Below are 22,329 nucleotides of genomic sequence, written 5' to 3'. Positions count from 1 at the left end.
GCCTTTGGGCGGAACATACTGGAAGGGGTCCAGCTCGCCATCAACGGCCCAGGGGTCGAACCCCTGCCATTTTATCGGAGATATCTCGATTATAGGGGCCAAACCACATCACTGGCCGACTTCCTGTACTTCGAAATTGAGGTGTCGTGTGTGCTTTTCGTGTGGGAAACAAAGAACCGTCTGGACAAAGTGCGTGAAGTGCGACGTTGGACACTGGATTTCCGGATGTTTCCAAGATTTCCACACGAAGCCAACAGTCCGTTAGAAGACGCAGGTGGGAAGAGAGACAACTTATAAAGCTGGTGACCAAAAATCATGTAAGTAGAAAAAGAATTTATAACTTAAAATTAGATTTTAAAAGCCGGCCGCACGCGTGGACTGTGCGACGACATATGGCGTCATTCGTCCCCTTGACTTTACTTTGATGATGCCATATGGGGTCACTCGGCTCTTAAAGGTTAAAACAGTTATTCATAAACACTTCTTGTTTAAGAATATGTGTACTTGGTGGATCCCAAAGATGTTAACATTGACCAAAAGGTGCATTGTGTCGCTGTGTGTGTGCCGAATATCTGCACCATTTTGAGTTGGAGAGAAACGGGTTCCTAGAGTGAATGGGGTGACCTGTGATGGGACATGAGCTTTCTCTTTCATTCCAAAGTGAAAGCAGTATGTAATTGAACAGTGTCATAAGAATCTCCTTCATCCAAAGGATTCAGGACACAGCTGTCATCTGGCAAGATCATGCAAATATGTTTTGGAATTAAAAGTGATTCATGTTGAATTTCTTGCACATGGTGTAACAGTGAATGCACAGTATTATAGTAATTTGCTTTGCAATGAAGTCCACCAAATAATTCAGAAGAACTTGAGAAGCTGTCAAAGAAATCATCCTACTATGAGGAGTGTTCTGTATATAATGTCTCCTATTTTTTTAATGAAAACTACAACAGATATAGAAAGCATAATAATGCAGTTAAATAGAGCAAGATTTCAGCTACTTACAGTTATTTTTCCACATAATCACCACCATTCGTTATGCACTTTTGCCAGCAATGAACAAGAGCCTGTATGCCGTGCCTGTAAAGGTCTGCGCCAGCAGAGGATAGCCACTTTCTTACAGCTGCAATGACAGCATCGTTGTCTGGAAAATGTTGCCCACATAGTCCTTCTTTCATAGGCCCAAAGAGATGGAAGTCTGAAGGTGCTGGGTCTATAAGGTGGATGTGGTAGGACAGTCCAGCCAAACTTTGCAATGTGTGTCGTGGTCACCAGACTGGTATGGGGTCTAGTGGTATTGTGTTGCAAGTGAAAGGTTGTCTGCTTCTCTGGCCTCACTCGGGAAATGCGGGCTTTCAGCTTACTCAGCGTCGTCTTGTAGGGTTCGGAATTGACTGGTATGGGGTCTAGTGGTATTGTGTTGCAAGTGAAAGGTTGTCTGCTTCTCTGGCCTCACTCGGGAAATGCGGGCTTTCAGCTTAGTCAGCGTCGTCTTGTAGCGATCAGAATTGACAGTCTCACCAGGCTCCAGGAAATCCAACAAAATCACACCCCACCTATCCCAAAAGACCATGCACATCACTTTCCCTGCCGATGGCTGTGTCTTGAACTTCTTTTTTCTTGGCGAATCCGGATGTCGCCACTCCATGGACTCTCTTTTGGATTCTGGCTCGTAGTGGTGACACCATGTCTCATCTCTGGTGATGATGCTGTCCAGAAACTTGTCACCTTCAGCCTCAAACTGGTGAAACAGGTCCTGACAGACTTCCATTCGATGAGTTTTGTGGGACCCACTTGGAACAAACTTTGCAATAATCCAGCTTCGCCAATATCATTTCCAATGCATTACAGCCAATATTAAGCCATGCACATAGTTCCCTGGTCATTATCCGCTGATCTGTTCGGATGAGCTGCTCGAGGCGCTGTTCATTGTGAGGAGTGGCAGCTGAGCAGGGACACCCAGGGCGTGGCTTGTTGTGCACTTCACTTTCACCACTGTTGAAACACACTACCCACTGCCTCACTCGGCTGACATCCACTGTATCGTCTCTGTACACCTTTAGCAAGCATCAATGGATGTCAGTGGGTGTAATTTTTTCAGCAGTGAGAAATTCAATAACACATCTCTGTTTTGTACGTACTTCTATGTGAGATGCATTTTGGTAGACTGCTCTGCTGTCGTGCTGTCGCTCTCTGTCGCTCTCTGTCACATGACAACCAAACTAACAGTACATTGGCGGGTAGGTTCAACCTTTACTACAACACCACCAACATCCAGCTCAGACGTTACATATTAACACAAAAAATTAGGAGGCACATATATGGAATGCCCATCGTACATGACAGCACTTGTCAACATTTGACAGATTTGATGAAGGCAACACTGGCAGCAGTGGGCTGGGAAATCATGGATCACCCTTTATACAGCCCTGAGGTAACCCCATCTGATCGTTTGAACTTGTTATGAAAGTGCACCTAGGTAGACAAATTTAAAACTGGTGAAGAACTTCAATGCCATTTCCTGAACTGGATTTACATGCAGGATAAAATCGTTTATGCTGCTGGAATCAGTAACTTGCCAGCACAGTGCAAAAAATGTGTTATTGAAATATCTTGAAAGTAGTGAGAGTTGGGTAATTCCAGCATGTATATTCTTTCTGGAAAGAAATAATGTCCAGATCGACTGTGAACCACCCTTGTATCTTGGATTGTAAGGGTATTGTAATGAAAGTTTCTTCTTCAGAACCCTGTTAGCGAGCTAAATCTGCTCCATTCATGCCTTGATTCAATTAAGACAATAGTATTATTTTACCAGTTTTCATGAAACGGAATGAAAAGCAGACCGTTTGAGGCCATACCATCTTAATATTTTTTTTTAATTTATGTCACCAAGAACAGCAACTTGTTACTCATGTTGATTGGTCTGCTGCTTATGTCTTATAGAACATTGTATATTAAATTTATTTAGTAGCTTTTAAATACATTTTCCATTAGCACTGCAGTTTGACCTTGATTTACTGATTCCTCCTGTCAGCACTTAGCTTTGGCTGACTCAAAATGTTTTGTCTGAGAGTGAGGTCACCTTTGTAAACACCATAGATTGACGATCACATTTGGCCAGGTATGCTGCCTGTTGTATCGTTTATTTATGAGCTGTGCTCCACTACCACAATATTTCTGGCTCCATTCATGCCCTTTGATGATAGGAGATGAAATAAAGATCCAGCAGTGGTACATTATTCTTCAGCTGAAGTTGAGGGTTGGTATATCACATGCAGGAATGGCCATGGATGATGAAAGTGTGGTTCCATTGTGGTGGTACTGAAACATGTCACGTTTAATTCTTCGTAATTCTTAAAGGGACCACTGAGTATCTAGTTAAAGAATGCCGCATGAGCTCCAGCTAGTACAAGCAGAAGTACACTTTCTTTGTCCACAGTGAGGTTGCTTTCCATGTCATTATCAGAGTAATACAGTGGGCTTTGCTTAGGACGATTCCATTTAAAATAGTTCCTTATAAGATGTTCAAATCATTGGGTGCCAGTACTACTACCTACTACCATAAGAATAATTTTAATAATCATGAATTTAAAATGTTGCCTGCATAAAGAGATATTTTAAGTCACATATTTAACATTTTATCTGTTAAACAAGTTTTTGTCAGATTACCTTGTGTATTTTACATAAATGAATGTGATAAAAGTAGACAGTCACATAAGTTAAACATGTTTCACTGCTTAACAGTACTCAGTAGTGCTCAGTGAGCTGTTGAAGTTGGTCAGAATTAGCAGTGACTTTCTGAACTCTTTATGTATCTAGTTCATAATGAGGACTTTCCATGAAAGATTATGTTCAGTGAATGCTTGTTCTGAATTTCTTGAAGCTGCAAGAAAGTCATCGTGCTCTTTGATTTGTTTCATTCTGGTTCATCACACTAACAGTATCATAAGAGGTTAAACAGTTCTGTCCAGTGTGACCAGTAAAGATTTTTCCTATTTCATTCCTTCTTCCCTTACATGTTTCAGTCTTTACAGACCATCCTCAGAGGGACACCAATACAATCTGAAGCCACTATTACAATGTGTTTTTGAAGGTTAATATATATACAACTCTTTAATGAACCATCACAACACAGCAAATAGTAAAACATCAAAGTCAGCGTTCAGCTGTGGCTTTGCTACATGTTTCGGTCACTATAGATCATCATCAGGCAAATACATATTAACAAAAATCTACCATTTAACTACAATCATAAAATGGGTATAACACTATTAATCTTACAAATTTAAAAATGCTTATGTAAAAAATACAAAAGTTCAGATTATATAAAAATTAAAAATTGGAAGTATTATAACAAGATAAAATATTAATGATGTTTTCAAAAACATTGAATCAGTCGTTGGATATACTGTGTGTGCGTTTCCATAGACAATAGGGAAATTCGATATTACTTTATATAGAAGATTTTAAGAGAGGCCCATGGTGTAGCAATTAATGAATTGTGTAATACTGCCTCGTCATTAAAAAGAATTGTCCGTATTGCATGGAAAGCAAACAACGACTCGTAAGGGAAGAAGGAATGAAATAAGAAAAATCTTTACTAGTCACACTGGATGGAACTGTTTAACCTCTTATGATAATCTTGCTTGTTTATTATATGGAGCTGTATGCATCTACAGCAAACATAATTACCAGTTTGTGGGAAACTGGAGACATTAGTTTGTAAGAGCCAGACTGACGATACTCTGGTCGTAGAGTGTATTCGGAGATGGCCTGGCAGACTAAGCAGGTTTGCTTGGTGTAACTCTGGAATTCCATGTGGGAAACATGCAAAATAAATTTTCAAGGATGGTGTATCTAAGATGTGGAGAGTACTGCTGTGTAGTCTGGTAGTGTACTACCTCCATCTCCTCAATCAAATAGTAAGTCAAGAAAAACAAGCAGGAGGCAGGCAGTGAACAGAGCCTCTATGACCACTGATGTTCTGAAAGAAAGTACTGCCTCCATCTCCAGGGGTGAATTGTAAATCAAATAAGAAACCAGCAAGAGGAGCATATGAAAAGTTCCTTCTTCAAGTGTTTAATTCCATGTAGTTCCGTGGAAGTGCGGTGACATTATGGAGGAACATATTACTTCCATCTTCAAGTTCAAAGTGTAATCCAAGAAACTAGCAAGAAGTGTGCGACAGGTTGAACCTGTGAATAGTATTCTCTTGTGGAACTTAATGACATGTAGTCCAGTAGAAGTTCACTGGTGTTTCAGAGGAGTGTACTGCTTCCATCTCTATGTGAAGCAAGAAACCAATAAGAAGCAGACAGCAAAATAGAGCTTTGTGGCATTCCTTTCTGGCTGCCCTGCAACATACAGCATGAAAACAGTATGGAGTTGAGTATTTATGTGGGGTGCAGTGTTCTCTCTTTTTGCCAGTCATATCTCCAGTGAATTGGTGGACCTTGCTGTTTGTCCCACGTGTCAGTTGTCTCTACTTCGAATTGAATTGAATTTATTTACATTCTATAAATCCTAAGCAGGTTAGTACCTTTGGATACAGAACAAGTCAAAAGGTTACGTACATAAGTACAGGCAATTTTAGCTTAAAAATTAATATAACTTAATTTTACATCATTCTCTATTTACATTGAAGTATTCATCTAAAGAGTAGAAGGAATGAGCATGTAGATAATTCTTTAACTCTGATTTAAACTTTTTAGTATCATTGCCCAAGTTTTTAATACTTTGTGGCAGATTGTTGAACACTTTTATGCCAGTAAAGTAGACTCCTTTTTGATATACTGATAAAGTTGATGAGGGTAGGTGGAAGTTATATTTTTGTCTAGTATTCATGTTATAGACATCAGAATTTAATTTGAATTTATCTTTGTTGTAAACAACAAATAAGAGAAGCGATAATATGTATTGCGATTGAAGAGGTAGAATTTTTAATTTCTTAAATAATTCTCTACATGAATCTCTACTTCTACATCCTGTAATGATTCTAATTATATTCTTTTGTATTTTAAAAATTATTACACTATGTGAAGAGTTCCCCCAAAATATTAATCCATAGTTCATAATAGAATGAAAGTAGGCATGGTAAACCATCTTCAATGTTTCCTGTGACATAAAAGGCTTAATTGATCTCATCGCATAGCAAGCTGCATTTAATTTAGGTATAATTTGTTCAATATGTATTTTCCAAGACAGTGTACTGTCTACATGTATTCCAAGGAATTTTGTATCAAGTACTTTACAGATTAATTTGTTGGCATAACTGATGTCCAGATCAATTTGGTGGTTGTTTTTAGTTGTGAATGATATGTAATGGGTTTTATCAAAATTTAATGAGAGTAAATTGGCTTCGAACCATCTGTTTAAGGCTTCAAATACAATATTTATGTCATTTTTAAAGTTTTCAAATTTAGAGTTCTTAAATATTATACTAGTGTCATCTGCATATAGAATTGGTTTAGATTTATTGTTGATGGTTTTAGATAGATCATTTATGTAGAGAAGAAAAAGTAAGGGACCTAAAATTGATCCTTGTGGAACACCGTGCTTTATAATTCCCCAGTTTGAAAATGCATTATGACTGGAGTTTTTATTATTTATTTCAACTCTTTGATACCTGTTTTTGAGGTATGATTTGATCCATTCATTAGCTTTGCCAGTTATTCCATAGAAATTTAATTTCGATAGTAAGATATCATGATTAACACAATCGAAAGCTTTTGCTAGATCACAGAAAATCCCTCCCACAATTAATCTGTCATTGAGAGCACTTAAAATATCGTTAGTTAGTTCATAGGTTGCTTTTTCTGTTGTTAGGTCTTTCCTAAATCCAAATTGCTCTTTGACTAATATGTTGTTAGAATTTAAGTGTTCAAGTAGTCTATTATACATAACTTTTTCAAAGACTTTTGAGAATGAAGTCAATATGGATATTGGTCTGTAATTAGAGATGCATTTTCTCTCTCCTTTTTTAAAAAGTGGTTTCATTATAGCGTATTTTAAGCGTTGAGGAAAAGTACCTGATGATAAAGATTTATTACATAGATGATTCAAGGGTGAACTGATGTAAACAGAGCTTGCTTTAAGTAATTTGGTAGAGATTTCATCATATCCATGTGAATTTTTGGGCTTAAGGGATTTAATAATGTTTTCAATTTCCTTCCTTGTTGAGAATTTGAGATTGATATTTGGAAATGAATTGTTAAAGGCACGAGACAGATAGTATATTGGATTATTATTATTATTATTATTATTATTATTATTATTATTGGAATATGTTTTCTCAGCTAATGAAAGGAAATATTCATTAAATGCACTTGCGATAGCTTGTGGATTGTTAGTGGACTTCCCTTCAATATTCAAACTTTGTACGTCTTCATTAACAGATTTCTTTCCTGATTCAACTTTCACAATATCCCAGGTGGTTTTAATTTTATTGTTTGATTTTAGAATTTGGCTGTTATAGTTATTCTGTTTGGCTTCTTTAATGACTTTTGACAAAATTTTACAGTACATTTTGTAGTGACTTTTTAGTCTTGGATCATTACTGTCCCTACTGGCCAAATATAGTTGTCTTTTGTGTTTACATGAAGTTTTTATTCCAATTGTTATCCAGGTGGATTTGTTTTTATTTTCATTTTTGACTATTTTTAAGGGAAAGCTTGAATAAAAGATCCTCAAGTATGTGTTCAGAAAGCAATTAAATTTAGAATCAATATTATTGCTGTCAAATACATTGTCCCATGATTCATTACTTAATTTTGTGACAAAATCTGCCATCGTATGCTTGTTGATTTTCCTTACTGTTTGATATTGTTGATTACTGGGCTGAAGGTCAATATTATTTATTTCTATGAGTTGAGCATCATGATCGGATAAGCCATTTATAAAGGGTCCTACAGTATAGTCTCTTAATTTTGAGTTATCAATGAATATATTATCTATCGCTGAACTAGAATTATTTTGAACTCTTGTGGGAAAGTTAACAGTACTGGAGAGATTGTAAGATGATAACAAAGAGTCTAAATTTAGTTTCCTATTACTGTCGATGAGATAGTTTATATTTATATCACCACAAATTATAAATTCAACTTTTGAACTATGCAGTACATTTAGGATGGTTTCTAATCTATTTATAAAGTGATCGAAGTTTCCAGATGGGGCTCTATATAAAGTCAGTATACAAATATTAGAAAAAGGAGAGTCTAACTTTAGAGCACATGCTTCCAGATCCTGGTCTTTGCAATAATCTTCTAAATTTATTTTAGTAAATTTTAGGTTTTCATGTACAAAAATACTCACTCCTCCTTTCTCCAGTGTTTTCCTACAGTATCTAGCACCTAAATTATAATTTTCTAAGTGAAGATGTTCTAATTCCAGCTGTTTCATGTGATGTTCAGTAAGGCACAGTATGTGTGGAAGATTTGAATTCATGGAGCTTATTAGTTCATTTGTTTTGTTTCTCAATCCTCTTATATTCTGATAGAATATTCTTAGTACTTTATTATTCATTGGATTTAGTAGACTACAATTACCTTTTCCGATTTCTATTGGTTCACTAACATTATTGTCTGAAAGATTAGTTTCTTTTGCAATTTCTTTTACTTGATAAACTTTACTTGCACTCTTTATCCTAAAAAATGATTCTGAACACCCATGACAACTGGAATGTGTCTGCCCTTAATGCTCTCTGCAATGAGTCGCGTCAGCTTGTCCTTGCCTCGAGGATTAAGATGCAAACCATGGACAGTATGTTCGCTCCTCAATATTGAAGAGACATCAATCGCATCAATGTGGGCCGCGCCGACCTCCACAAGCGAACGCTCAAGCCGAAGATTAATCTCCCTTACACACCTGTTAATCCATGGCTTGTCATGTCGCCAGAAAAGACCAACAAACCTCACATTGGTGTGACTAGTTTTCTGGGCAATGTCACTTAAATCTTTCTCAATTTGATAATTGAGGTTTCTCTCCAAACTGTTACCTGGCCCCCCAACTATAACTACCTGATCTTCCTTACTAAAACCTTTGCACAATTTTCCAATGTCCCCAGTGACATTGCTCAGATCAGCATTGGGCTTGAATATGCTGGTCACAGCATATGCATCTCCCATTGCTTTCTGTAGCCTCTGCCCGATACCCCTACCATGACTGCTACCCAGCACTAGAATCTTACGCTTAGGCTTAGCCTCTGACACAGGCTGATCTATATCATCACCATCAGTCTGAGGCTCTAGCATAACTAGAGTTTCAAATCGACTGGTTAAAGCAAACTTAAAATCTAGTGAAGAAGGAACTTTTTTAAGTTTTCTTCGGGAGTTGGACACAGTCCTAAATTCTTCAGGACAATTATCTACTAAATTTAATTCCCCTTTTAAGAGGTCAATCTCAGTTCTTGCAAGTTCCAGCTCCCTTTTCAAACTCAAGATAGTCTCCTCTTGTTTCTTTATTATCTTGGCTTGCACACAGGAGTTGCAGTACCAAGGTAATATGGCAAAATCACCATTCGTGCCAGAACACTCCCAATGAAACCACAGGCCACAGTCCTCGCAACCTGTCCCCTGGCTAACCTTCCTTCTGCAGGCCCCACATTTACCTGATAAGTCGTTACCCCTTGTGGTCATTATTACCACTTATGTTAACTTATAATTCAGTACTAACTAACAGATATATTTAAAGAGTCTAATTTGTGATTAGGACTTACAAGAGTATATGCTGGCACAAATCTTTTAAAGCCCACTGTATACAATGATACACTTATTTTAGGTTAGGCCCACTGGTACACTTGCAGTAGTACAAATCAACTTACTGAAGATATAAAATAACACACTTCTTGTAGGTTAGGCCTACTGTACACTTACGAAAATACAAACAACTTATGTAAGATATAAATAACACTTGTGAAAATACAAATCGACTTCCTTAAGATATAAAATAACATACTCCTTGTAGGTTAGGCCTACTGTATACTTACGAAAATACAAATCAGCTTCCTTAAGACAAAGTAACACACTACTTGTAGGTTAGGCCTACCAGTACACTTATGAAAATACAAATCACCATATTTAAGATATAAAATAACAAGTATGTTTACTAATTCTACTGCTAATCTATATTAACAGAAAGTTTAAGTTAAAAAAATGCAGTTTTAGGAGCTTTGAGCGGAAGATCAGATACTAATAGCTCACAATATGGCGGAAAATGGTCTAGGAGCTAAGCATGGCTTAAGAGTGAGTAAAAAAAGGAAGAAAACGTTCAGTATAGAAAAAAAATTTAAATAATAGCTTCACTACAGTACACTTGTTAAAGAAGATAACCACTTATTTTTTACTACTGACCGAATTAAACTGCTCTTTTGTACTTAAATTAAGGAACTCTCAGATTCTCACACTGCCACTCAACGCGTCCTTCACAGATCTGTAATACCCTTTGGAGTACAGATGAGGCTAGAATGAACTTGTCATTAGAACTGTCATCTGTGTTATCAGTGTAGACACCCCTATCTGACTGGCCCACTGGTTGACCTTGCTTGTACACCTCTTGACAAGGTGGAACTTGAGCTTTTTTCATCTTGTCATCTACCTCCTCATCTGTTTTGTCAGTTTTCCTAATTGCCTCTTGCTGTAAAGTGCTTTATCCAATCTCAGTTTGGGAACTCGGACAAAGGAGAATGTCCACTGCTGGAAGTTGCTACCAGAAGACTGGTGAAGACACAGCAAGCTGAGAAAAACTTAAGTGCGAGTTGTATATATAAATGATCAGTTAAACCATTTACCAATTCAAACCCTATCTGTAGTCACTTGTACACATGACAGTACACTTTATTTTCTGAAACACTGCATTTCGTACGTTTAAGGGCAAATAAGAACCAATGCATTAGCTAGGAGTTTAAATGCCATCCCTTAAAGTTTAAGAAACTGGTTGCTGCACCATATGATGTGCACAGAGGAGGCAGATTGACATAGCATACCAATGTTAATGCCAAATAATATTATGGTGAACAAGAAAAACGTAATTCAACAGTGTGTAACTACTCAGCCAGGCAGAAATGTTGAAAACTTTTAAATAGAAGACTGACTCAGTTCTCTTAGAATGGTTTATGAAGAAATGCGCATTAGATACACCAGTTAAAGGTTCAGTGTTCATACAGAAGTCTGAAGAAATAGCCTTAAAACTAAACATTGAATTCACACCTTTGAATGAATGGCTTGAAACATGCTTTCAAAAGTGAAAGCTGTCATGTGGACAAGAGGGGTAAAGATGGAGATACTGTTCTTGTATGTGCAAATATGGATGAATCTGAAAAGTTGCCATTGCTGGTAAGTGGAAAGTGAGGAAAGCCAAGATGCTTGAAACACGTGAAGTCACTGCCATCTACATAATGCACATAACAGTGGTGCAGTGGCACACCTTATGTGCTGTTCATGGCTTTCCTAGCATGTTTGGAAATGAGATTAGCCAAAAACTGGAAAGTATTGTTTTTAAATTCATTGTGCAGCATCCAACAAAGATAGTAGTATTCCTGCCACCCAACACAATATCAGTCTTACAGTCTATGAACTAAGGGATATTCAAATCTTTGAAACAAATATTGTAGCTGCCTTGTTTACAAGTGCCTGAAGAGAATCACAACTATCAGTGAATCCTTCAAAATATCTTTGTTTGATGCTATAGCCATGCTTGCAGCATCATGGAATACTGTCAGTCAAGAAACAATTGCAGATTGTTATCAGAAGGCCAGATTCCATGAAACGGTAGAACTTCACAATGAAGATGATTTAGAAGTAAGATGATGTATTTGGAAAGATGTTCAGAAGGAGATGTATGTGACATTCTTATTTGAAGAGTATGCAGAGACTGGTGACAAGTCATCATCCTTGTGCTGTTCAGGAAATTGACACCCTCAGTATTGAAGACAAGAGTACAGAAACTGATGATGAGGAAGAGGGGCCAGCAACATGTAAACCAAATCTAAAGTATAGTGCATGCAGTGTTTGGTTACATACCACCACTTCCTCAGTAGCATGCCAGAGTCAGTCATCAGAAAACTCTGGGAACTGGGAGATTTTATTTAGACTTCTTTGAAAGATGCGATGACATGAGGTATGTTCTTCAAGAAAGAATACATTTTGGAAAGACTATTTGACTTTAACTGTGACAGTAGGTGTTGAGAATCATGGACTCAACGAGATGCAATAACGCATGCGTTGCCAGTAACGTTGCCCCAGGGTGACGCAACAGCAGAGGAGCTGTGTTGGGCAACACTTCCCCACTGTGACATAACAGCGGACACTGCTAGGGCAACAGGACAGTAAACACTTCCCCGCTGTGACGTAACAACAGGGAGCTGCTAGGGGGCAACAGGAAACAGAAACCATTCGCTGCCTAGCAATGGCTGAGTAAACAGCCGGTGCTAGGCTGTTTTCTGTAGATCTGACTCTTAAGATATATAAGAGGATACATTGAGTGGAAGTTTACAGAGGAACCCTGTGTGGAGGTGGCGTCGAATACCTCCACCGTGACCCTGCAAGTCATAGGAGGTGACAAAAAGGGAAGTCTCAATTCTGAGACAGTAAAATATGGTCGCGAGTCCCAAGGGACTCGGACCCAAGTAAGACTGCACTGGCAAGGGCCAGCAGCATATACAAAAGACAGACCCGACCTCTCGTCAGAGAAGGCACCCAACAGAAACAAGACTGTAACTGTCAAATGGTAATAATTAATATGGGGCTCGACACGAAGACTTACTGACTGACTGATGGTCAGTCGCAATGTGACTTTGACTTTTGAAGTTTANACTATGACTTAGCGCAGATAAAGTCGTGTCTTATTTATACTCTGTTCTACTGACAACAGGCCAGCGAAAAATCTAACAATCTACAGCAAAACCATCAATTATTATGGGCGTTATAACATAGGTGTGCAGCTGGACGAAACATACACGTCGAACCCCCCAGACGATTTAAATACCTGACGAAACATACACGTCAAACCACGGCAACGGGTTAATACAAACTATGACTGACAAATGACAGACGCGACCTCTCATCAGAGAGGGCGCCCCAAATGGACAGGACAGTAACTTTCATATAAGGAAACAACAAAAAGAAAAAAAAATCTCGACGCCAAAACAGACTGGCTGGCTGGCTGACTGACTGACTGACTGACTGACTGACTCTCAGTCTCAATGTGACTTGGACTTGGAAGTTTACAGTTCTGCAGTTCTGCAATCTAGTGAGAGTTGATACAGAAGGAGCGACTGTGAAACGACTTGTTCAACATTTGTGTTATAGTTACGTTGAATTGTAGTTACGGCGTTGAGTAATAAAGTGATTCACAAGAATACACTCCTCGAGGTCTTGTTTCACAACAGTAGGAACGTATAATGTGTATTTGAAAGCCCATGTATTTGGCATGTTTTTAGCCTTTCTCTCACTGTAAAAGTGTGTTTATTCAGTTAGTTTTATACAAAGGATACGTAAACATTTTGGAACCTACTCTTTTGAGATTTTCCCTGCTTAAAAAGTGTACAATTGTTGGTCCCCTGGAAACATTCTTAAAATGAATCCACACTATATAGTGGCTAAAACTCTGTAGCAGGAGGGACATTCAAAGTAGAAATTAACTTTACTCAGATAAGTAAAAAAAGAGGGTAATGAGTATTTGATATACATCACAAAATGCCACTGTACTTGCACAGTGCTCTAATGGCATGACTACCATACATATTGGCAAGTTTACAGTGTAAAGTGTGCAGCATGTTTGAGTTTTCATGTTCCTTGTTGGAACTACAATAGGAAACGGGAAATAGAAAAGTTACATCTGTATATTTCATTCTTTGTTACAAATGATAAAACAGTTCCATCCAGTGTGACTGTTGAAGTTTTTACTACTTCACTTCTTTATTTCTGTATTTTAAAAATCAAAACACCCAATGTAATAGTAGTTTCTAAAAGTATTGATGTTCCCTCCGATGATGGTCTATAGGGACCGAAACATGTTAGGGTGCTAAGAAGTGAAGTAGTAAAAACTTCTACAGTCACACTGGACGGAATTGTTTTATCACTTGTAATATTGTTAGTTTGATGGATCAGAATGAAACAAATCAAATTCTTTCTTTGTCAGTAACACAATATATAGTAACTAAAATTTTAAAGAATGAAGAATACTCAAAGAAATTAAGGCATACCCATGTGTTCAGAAAAGGAAGATTGAGTATAGGGATTTTAATCATATTCAGAAACTGTCCAACAGTACTTGCACCTCCCATTAACAGCTGTGGCTTACCTTTCATATTGGCAAGACTGCAGAAAGAATTAAATCATTGGGTGTTATATGTCAGGTTTGTTGTAGGAAACAAAAATGTTACATTTCTATATATGTGAACCAGCATGGAATCATTGCCTAATTGTGTTGGAAAGTATAAAACACTCATGGTGTTGCATGATATTTTGCTCTTATTTTGTGTTACCTATGTTACAGGCCAGGTGCCACCATATCCAGGCAGTCCAAGTTACTTTATGAAACTGACACTTGCAATACTTGGTCCAGTGTTGGCTCTGGGTTTGTTGGGTGCACTTGTGTTGTTTCTGATGCGACGTACACACAGAAAGCGGCTGATGTCTGCAAGGAACATGGCAGATCCAGAGACTTACTATGCATCTGATGATCTCAGAGTAACTGCAGCAGGGGACAGTACGCTCAGGGTATATTAATGTTTCTTTTCATTACAGTATTAAAGAAATACAGTGGAACCTCACTTAACGAGCATAATTCGATCCAGAATCTTACTCATAATGTGAAACACTCATTAAGCGAAACAATTTTTCCCATATAAATTAACGTAAAATATGATAATGCGTTCCATGCCAAAAAAATTCTCAAAAAATTTTATGTATAATGTTTATTCAAAGAAAATTATATATACATTGTGAAGGAGTGTGAATCATCTTCATCTTTTCTTCTATGCGGAATGAACCAACCTGGAATGCGAATTCGATTTGCAGAAAACAAACAAAAAAAAAAATAAAAAAATCGAAATAATGATTTTATTTATTTTTATTTATTTTAGTTTATGGCTGGGCAGTGCATTATCCTCTGCTGTTATATAGGTTCACTTCGGCATCCTTTTCCAGAAGATCATCCTGATCCTGGTGTCTTCTTAATGAGGTCAGCGAAAATCACTTTCGCCTTCTCACATACGATGTTCTTGTTAATAGTGTCACCTTGCAATTGCTTTTTGTTTATCCATATGAGGAGCAACCTTTCAACATCGTCAAGAATACATAACCGTTACGTAGATATTGTCACTCCCTTTGAAGCATCTATCTCCTTAACCTCTAACGTACGGACTTTTAAGTTGCCAGCAGCACTGTACGGCCGGAATTTAAATCACCCTAATTAATTATCATTGCAAACTTTCAGAAAAAAATGCATATTTTCCGTTCTATGCAACATAGAAATATGAACTAAAAAGAACCTGAAAGACAATGAAATTTTCTACATATACATAAAAGAGCAAGTTTTACAAATGAAAATTAACTGTGATCATTTTGTCATGAAACACAAAATATAATCTTTATTATGTATGTTATGAAATTCCAAAGGACTTCCCCATTGATTTTTCTTCAACCTTGAATCGTGGTGATACCGTAAATATAATCACACTATATACAATAATATTTTGTTCAGACTGTACGCGAGTTTGAACTGCGTCACTTCACAGTTTACGATAACTCACACTCTGATGCTCGCGTGTGTCCCTTCTCGAAGCAGTCCACCACACATAGCGCAATGTCACACTTTTTACAGTAGTAGAGTGTGCTTCTGCGCTTCTTATTCCGAGGACAAATACGATGTCTTTGTTTTCCTTTGATTGGCCAGTGTAGTGAATGTTTCACCTCCAGTCAACGCAGTTGGGGCCCCAGATGAACTTGGCTTCCCCCGAGAAACGCCACTGACCGTGATATTTGCCTCATGCGACTGAAGGATCAAATCCCGCAGTGATATTTTGCGGAACTTTTTGTGTGTCATTTTTCCACCACATGACTTGTATAATAGATATGCATTTAGAATAGTCATATCTAGAAGGTGGAATAACAATTTCTTTATCCACTTCCATGTCCTCCTAGCAATGCCATAACTGTTTACCATCCTGTCAGATTTATCAACAAAGCCCATGTGTGCATTGTAGCCTTCAGTTACATGGGGTTTGACAGCATGGCCAGATTCATCTTGGAAGTTGCCTTCCAAAGGATGAGGGTGCAAATTCGTCAGAACATACACATCACGATTGTCTTTACAACGAACAACACTTAGATGCCCCTTGACTCTTGTAACAACGTCCACTTTTTTTCAATTTCATTGACTTGGGCGGAATTTCTTGTGGCATTCCACACCTATCATTGCGAACGGTGCAACATGAATTTATTTTCCTGTCTAAAAGATCGTGAAATAAAGCAGGAGAACAGAAATAATTGTCCATGTAAATTTTGTGTCCCAAGCCTTCTACTCCTCGAATTAGCTGGAGAACAATGCCATGTGTCAATGTAATTTCTTCTGTTGCAAGTTGCCTTTGTTTGCCCAAATAAACTGTCATGTCATAAGTATACCCAAAAAATCACAAAGCTTGTAAATTTTTATACCAAAACTTTTGCGTTTCTTTGGAATATACTGACGAAAAATAACTCTTCCTTTGAACAACACTATGACTTCATCAACAGCAAGACGTTCTGCTGGATTGTAAAGTTCACAAAATTTGTTGTTGAGATTGTCAAAAATTGTTCTAATTTTCCAGAGCCTATCATACTCTGGGTCATATCGATTGGGAGGAGCTTCATTATTTTCAAAATGTAGGAGTCTCAAAATATGGATGAAACGGTCTCGTACCATGGTGTTACGGTAGAATGGAGTGTAATATTGCTCATCTCTTGACCAGTAATCTTTGAGGGTGTCCCGTTGATCGTGGCCCATTTGAATAATTATTGCCAAAAAGTTATATATCTCTTCAATTGTAATGTCAGGCGGTTGAACAGAAGGGCCTGGAGCATCTTGGCATGCCATAAATTGGTGGAAATATCTCTCGGTTTCTTGTAACAAGATTTGGAATATTTGTTGGAAAAACAGAATGAAAATGGAAAAAGGAGAGGACTGTGCATTTATATTGGGAGCAGCTGATCTGTTGATTCCACTCGGAGGACCAGTGAAGTCTAGTACATTTGGCGAATCCCCGGGTCTTCTGTCACGAAACCTAATTTCCGTTTCCTCTGCCTTGTCTGATGATGATGATGATGGTGATGAGGATGATGACATATTTCCTTGAGGTTCAACCTTATTGATATCTTCTAGCTCTTCATCAGATTCCTCTTCCATCAATATTTCCTCCAGTTCTTCTGCATCGAGAAGTTTGGAATATTGGGCACGTTTTTGGGGTTCCGTCTTAGAGGAGGGGGGTTTCCAGCAAAATCAGATAAATTATGTTGATTGACAAAGACTCGCAAAATAGTGATGCAAAGTAACTGTAATAGTATGGTACAATAGGCCAGAAGTGGCAGCAGTACAAGGAACTTAGTCCCACCCTGCTAGCAATAAAAATAATAATTGTAATAGTAGTAGAAAAGGTGCCAGTCCGACACTGATACAGAAAGTCACAGTGACGAAGATGCCTTTTACTCACAAAGTAATACTGGCTCAGTGGGTTTATACCTCTTCCAAGGCACAAAATAATATAAAAAGAAATATATGACAGTCTGATACTAACTTTTTAAGTGAAAAAGAAATATTACACAATCCAATACTGACTTCCAAACTGATAATTCGTCACTGAAAACCAATCCTTGAATACGTCACACTTCCTTGAAAGCTCTGGAAGCACTGACCTGCAAGCACCGACGAATATTTCCTCTTCAGTTCTCAGAACAAAGCTGGCCTATATTTGGCTGACCAGTTCATAAACAGTCATATATAAACATTAATAGTTTCAAAACCAGGACCGAGATAAATGATTTCTTTGTTCAGAGCTAAGCAATGAACCACTGACATGACCTCACATAGGTTTCTTTTGGTTTCAAACCCAAGGTCAAACTTTCAGCACTCCCAAAGAGTGCACATGTCCTGCAACACATATATGTGCCATTCGGCCCACTCTGGTTGCTGCCTGCGTCACATACATGTGTCATTCGGACTTTAAAGTTTAATCTTGTCCTTGTTCTTGAGGATAGTGCAAATCGTTGATGTAGACTGATTGTATGTGCGTGCTAGATCAGCCACGCTCTCACCTTGTTCTCACTTTTCAATGATTTTACGTTTTATTTCTACGGTTATTTTTATTCTCTTATGGCTGTCTTTTTGCGGCTTTTTCTTTGGGAACATTTTTGCAAAGGTTATTGAACTTGGCACAAAAAAAAATCACAAATAATATGTCTGAACACAAGTTTGGAAAAATGTATGATCACAAGCGACACTAAGATGCTAGCGGAATGAATGCTAAACACAGACTGATGTAGCAAGCGCACAATCCGGGACTTGCCCTCTCATCGCTCGTTATGCGAAATGTTGCTCGTTAAGCGAGTCATTTGTTTTTTACAATTTGTTTTGCTCGTTATGTGAATTACTCATTATGAGAGGTGCTCGTTAAGCAAGGTTCCACTGTATTAGATTGTTCATAAGATGACGGTGTCATTGTTTTTCGCTTTTTATACCACTAGTTCATCAGAAGTGCTAATTTATTTTTTATTGTTATCATTATTTCGCCCCCCCCCCTCCCCAAATGTTATGGGTNACTCGCTCGCCATGTCATAATTGTCCTTAGGGTTTCCAAGCACTATACATGACACATGACTGGCAAGCGCTGACCTAACATGGCTGACTGAGCATTCTCGTATAAGCTGACTATATAACTTTATTAAACGTACATTCACGGAAAATCTCTTTTGGAATTTCGTTTCCATTATCTCATGGATTATTATGGGACCACGTATGCACATTTCGTAAATTATTTACACCGTCCCGGGTAAAAGACGCCTCATCACTGAATAAAATGACGCTTAACAGTTGGGGATGATCTTTTATCCAGTGGCACAAATCCATACGCTGTGCATGGTCGCCTGGTTCCACATGTTGTACCCTTTGATCATGGTAAGGATACAACTCTTCATCATGTAAAGTTCGCCACACCTGCATACGTGATACGCCGATGCGAGAGGCCATTCTACGAGTGGACGCGGACTTCTCTGAACCATCTCAGTAATGTTCTCTCGTGTGTTTATCATTCGTACATCCTCCCTTTCAGAGTGCACAGAAACACTCTGAAGAGAACCAGTATCATGCAATGTCTGGTGAATTCGCGTAAATACACTTCGAGATGGAATCCTTCGATCGGGAAAACGCCTTTGGTATTCTTCAACAGCAGCACATGCATTGCCACCACAAAATCCAAACACAAAATGCATATCACAATATTCCATGTGTGAAAACACAAAAGGCATTTCAGCAACTCCGCACAACTAATTACCAACCATTCACGACGCGGCAGCAACGTACTCTGTATGTAGCACATGAGCTTATGGCTAGTGTGAATCACCACACTCAAGTACAAACAGAGATAAGACGTCTCAGCTGACAGGTACAGTGCGTGGACCCGCCAGAAGACCACACTTTTCTCGGGCCATTATCTCCGTAACCGTTCAACTTAGGACATAGGTGTTTTGGGTTATATCGGCATACTTTAACATAAGGAACACCCTCCCGAAGTTTTGGCACATTCCTCCTGGGACACCCTGTAAATGCACACACACACACACACACACACACACACACACACACACACACACACACACACACACTATATGTTTGTCTGGTCCAGTTCCCTTGGCACCCGAGATCATATTTTACTGTCTCAGGTTTGAGACTTCCCTTTTCGTTGCCTCCTATGACTCACAGGGTCATGGTGGAGGTATTTGACCCCGCCTCCACATGGAAATTGGACTGTAAGTTATTGTTCATAACCCCATGCAGATTATAGGCTGTCTGATTGGGCATAGCATACAACTGTTGTGTGTGAATGGCAGCCCATGAGGACATATTTTTTCAGTGCAACACATGTTTACTGTTGGACATCACCTAATAGCATTCTTCCTTAACCTGTTAGACTGACTATGAGATCACATTTTGTGATTCCCTTGTGTCATATGTATGAGTAATATTTTGTTTACTGAAATGTTCCTATGACAAGAAATGATGGGTGTTCCAGTAAACCATCAGCATTATGATGAATCTGTGGAAAGCAATCACGAGTATTTGTTGCAATCTCCACGAGATCTACCAAATGTTATGGTTGAGTGATTAACACGTTTTGTCATTCATGAGGTCCCAGGTTCAGATCTTGGCCCATACACTAGCCATCCTGCCTGAGACTTGTTATAGTTTTCCTCAGTTAATCAAGGTAAATTCTGGGATGGTACCTCATTTAGCAATTACTGCTTTGTTCCACTTGCTTCCCTGTTAATAATTAATTAATCTTTCTATTATTTCGTGACATACAGACTATGATGTATTGGCCAAACTTCAGAAGTGTGTTCTACAGGTCATTTGGAGCAAGAAATGTCCAATGAACTGTGGGCTGATTTACACTGTTGTCAAGTTAAGCACCTAGTGGAGTGAACTGGAACTGTTTTAACTTGACTGAGTTCCTGCTTGTACACTGTCTAGGCTAGCGTGACTGTGTTGTGTTGCAGTATGGTTATAGCCAAAATATCTAACATGTTTACAAATGAAGAATACACAGACATGCACTTTCTGCAGTGGAAATGGTGAAGGTTGTTGTATTCCAGTATTTCAGGGATACTCAGGTTCACCGAGCTCTGAGCAATTCAATGTATGAGGGTGGGATTAAGCGAACAGACAACAACAAGCAACTGCATTTGTAAGAGTAATGAAAGGTGGATGAAGTAGAATTAGGCGGGCACTTTAAATATTCCCTACAAGGGGTGAGGCCACAGTCCTGCTTGTCTAGCCCTTGTGACAACTGGAATCTGACTCTCTGTGTCTCACCTTCACCTCCAAGCTGCAGTCTGCCTTGTACACCAATCAGTCTAGGTTCTGTCCTTTGCACATGTGTGGAAAGGGAGGAGACCACACACATATTTGTTTAATCTACACATTGGTTTTTAGCTGGTCCACAGCTTGGATAGAATATTTTAAGATGCCCAAGGAATACAAAATTCAGTACACAATTATAAAAGTACTCTCACTTCCACATATGCAACACCTCCCCTCCTCAGGGGAGACCAATTTACACCTTAATTGGTCTCAGAAACAAGACTTGGAAGTACGGAGGACCTGCGTAACTCCGGTTCTGTATGTTGTTTTTATTTATTTCTCGTAATGGCATATGATACAATTGAAGAAATTCTTCAGGAAGATGGAAAAGGTGACACAAACAGCATCATATTAGGAGACTGGAATAGCATTGTTAGAGTGAATCATATCAGAATATTTTTGGATCACATGGACTAGGAAGATGGAATCACAGGCGTCAAATGCTTATTGACTTTTGTGAAGGAAATGGACTGATTGTTACCAACACTTGGTTCAAGAGACCATAGAGAAGACTTTATACATGGAAGGCACCTGGGGATTGGAGGTGGCATCAGCTGGACTACATCCTTGTGAAACATCGATTCAGAGACAGTGTGAAGGATGTGAAGACGCTGCCTGGGGCAGATATTGACTCTGACCACAACTTACTGGTTGCCAAGTTTCAAACCAGGTTGAAGAAAATTATAAGATTCCAAAATCGCAGACCTAGATGGGATTTGAAGAAGTTATATGCTCAAAGACAAAGCATGCAAGAGACTGTAGAAGAGAAACTCAGTGCAATTGAAAGTGAAAGCAGAAATGCTGAAGTGCAGTGGAACAATATAAAGGAATCCATGTTAGATACTATTAGTGAATTGGTTGGTAAAGTTGAGAAGATAGCAAGAAAACCATGGGTTACACAGGAGATGATGAGTAAAATGGAGGAGTGAAGGAAATGGAAGAATGTCAACAATGAAGAAGGCAGGAGGAAATACAGGAGACTGAGGAATGAATTGAAAAGAGCCATGGACAGGGCCAAAAAGGAATATCTTGAGAAGATATGTAATGAGATTATAGAATTTCAAAGTACAGGACATTATGATTTGATGTATATGAAGACAAAATAACTAGGATGGAAAGAGAACCATGGGATTCAAAATATTGGCATCGAAGACTCCCAGGGGAATAGAATAGTAGATCAGAGGCAAGTGCTGAAAATTTGGGAAAATTATATTACTGAACTAT

At 38.4% G+C, this 22,329-nt stretch overlaps 1 protein-coding gene across 2 annotated transcripts in view; it reads left to right on the top strand.

The window, feature by feature from the left end:
* Window positions 1-22,282, top strand: part of LOC111864164 — a 39,081-nt gene extending 16,799 nt beyond the window's left edge. For both annotated transcript variants that reach the window (XM_023851226.2, XM_023851225.2), the window contains exons 4-5: window positions 14,491-14,714; window positions 22,128-22,282. In XM_023851226.2, the coding sequence (XP_023706994.1) occupies window positions 14,491-14,714; window positions 22,128-22,211 (308 nt within the window). In that variant the 3' untranslated portion in view covers window positions 22,212-22,282. The remainder of the gene's footprint in view (window positions 1-14,490; window positions 14,715-22,127) is intronic.
* Window positions 22,283-22,329: the final 47 nt, after the last annotated feature.

The sequence above is a fragment of the Cryptotermes secundus genome, unplaced genomic scaffold (genome assembly GCF_002891405.2).
Source record: "Cryptotermes secundus unplaced genomic scaffold, Csec_1.0 scaffold1762, whole genome shotgun sequence".
In the NCBI taxonomy this organism is placed as follows: domain Eukaryota; kingdom Metazoa; phylum Arthropoda; class Insecta; order Blattodea; family Kalotermitidae; genus Cryptotermes; species Cryptotermes secundus.
This window is presented reverse-complemented; position numbering and strand designations above follow the sequence as displayed.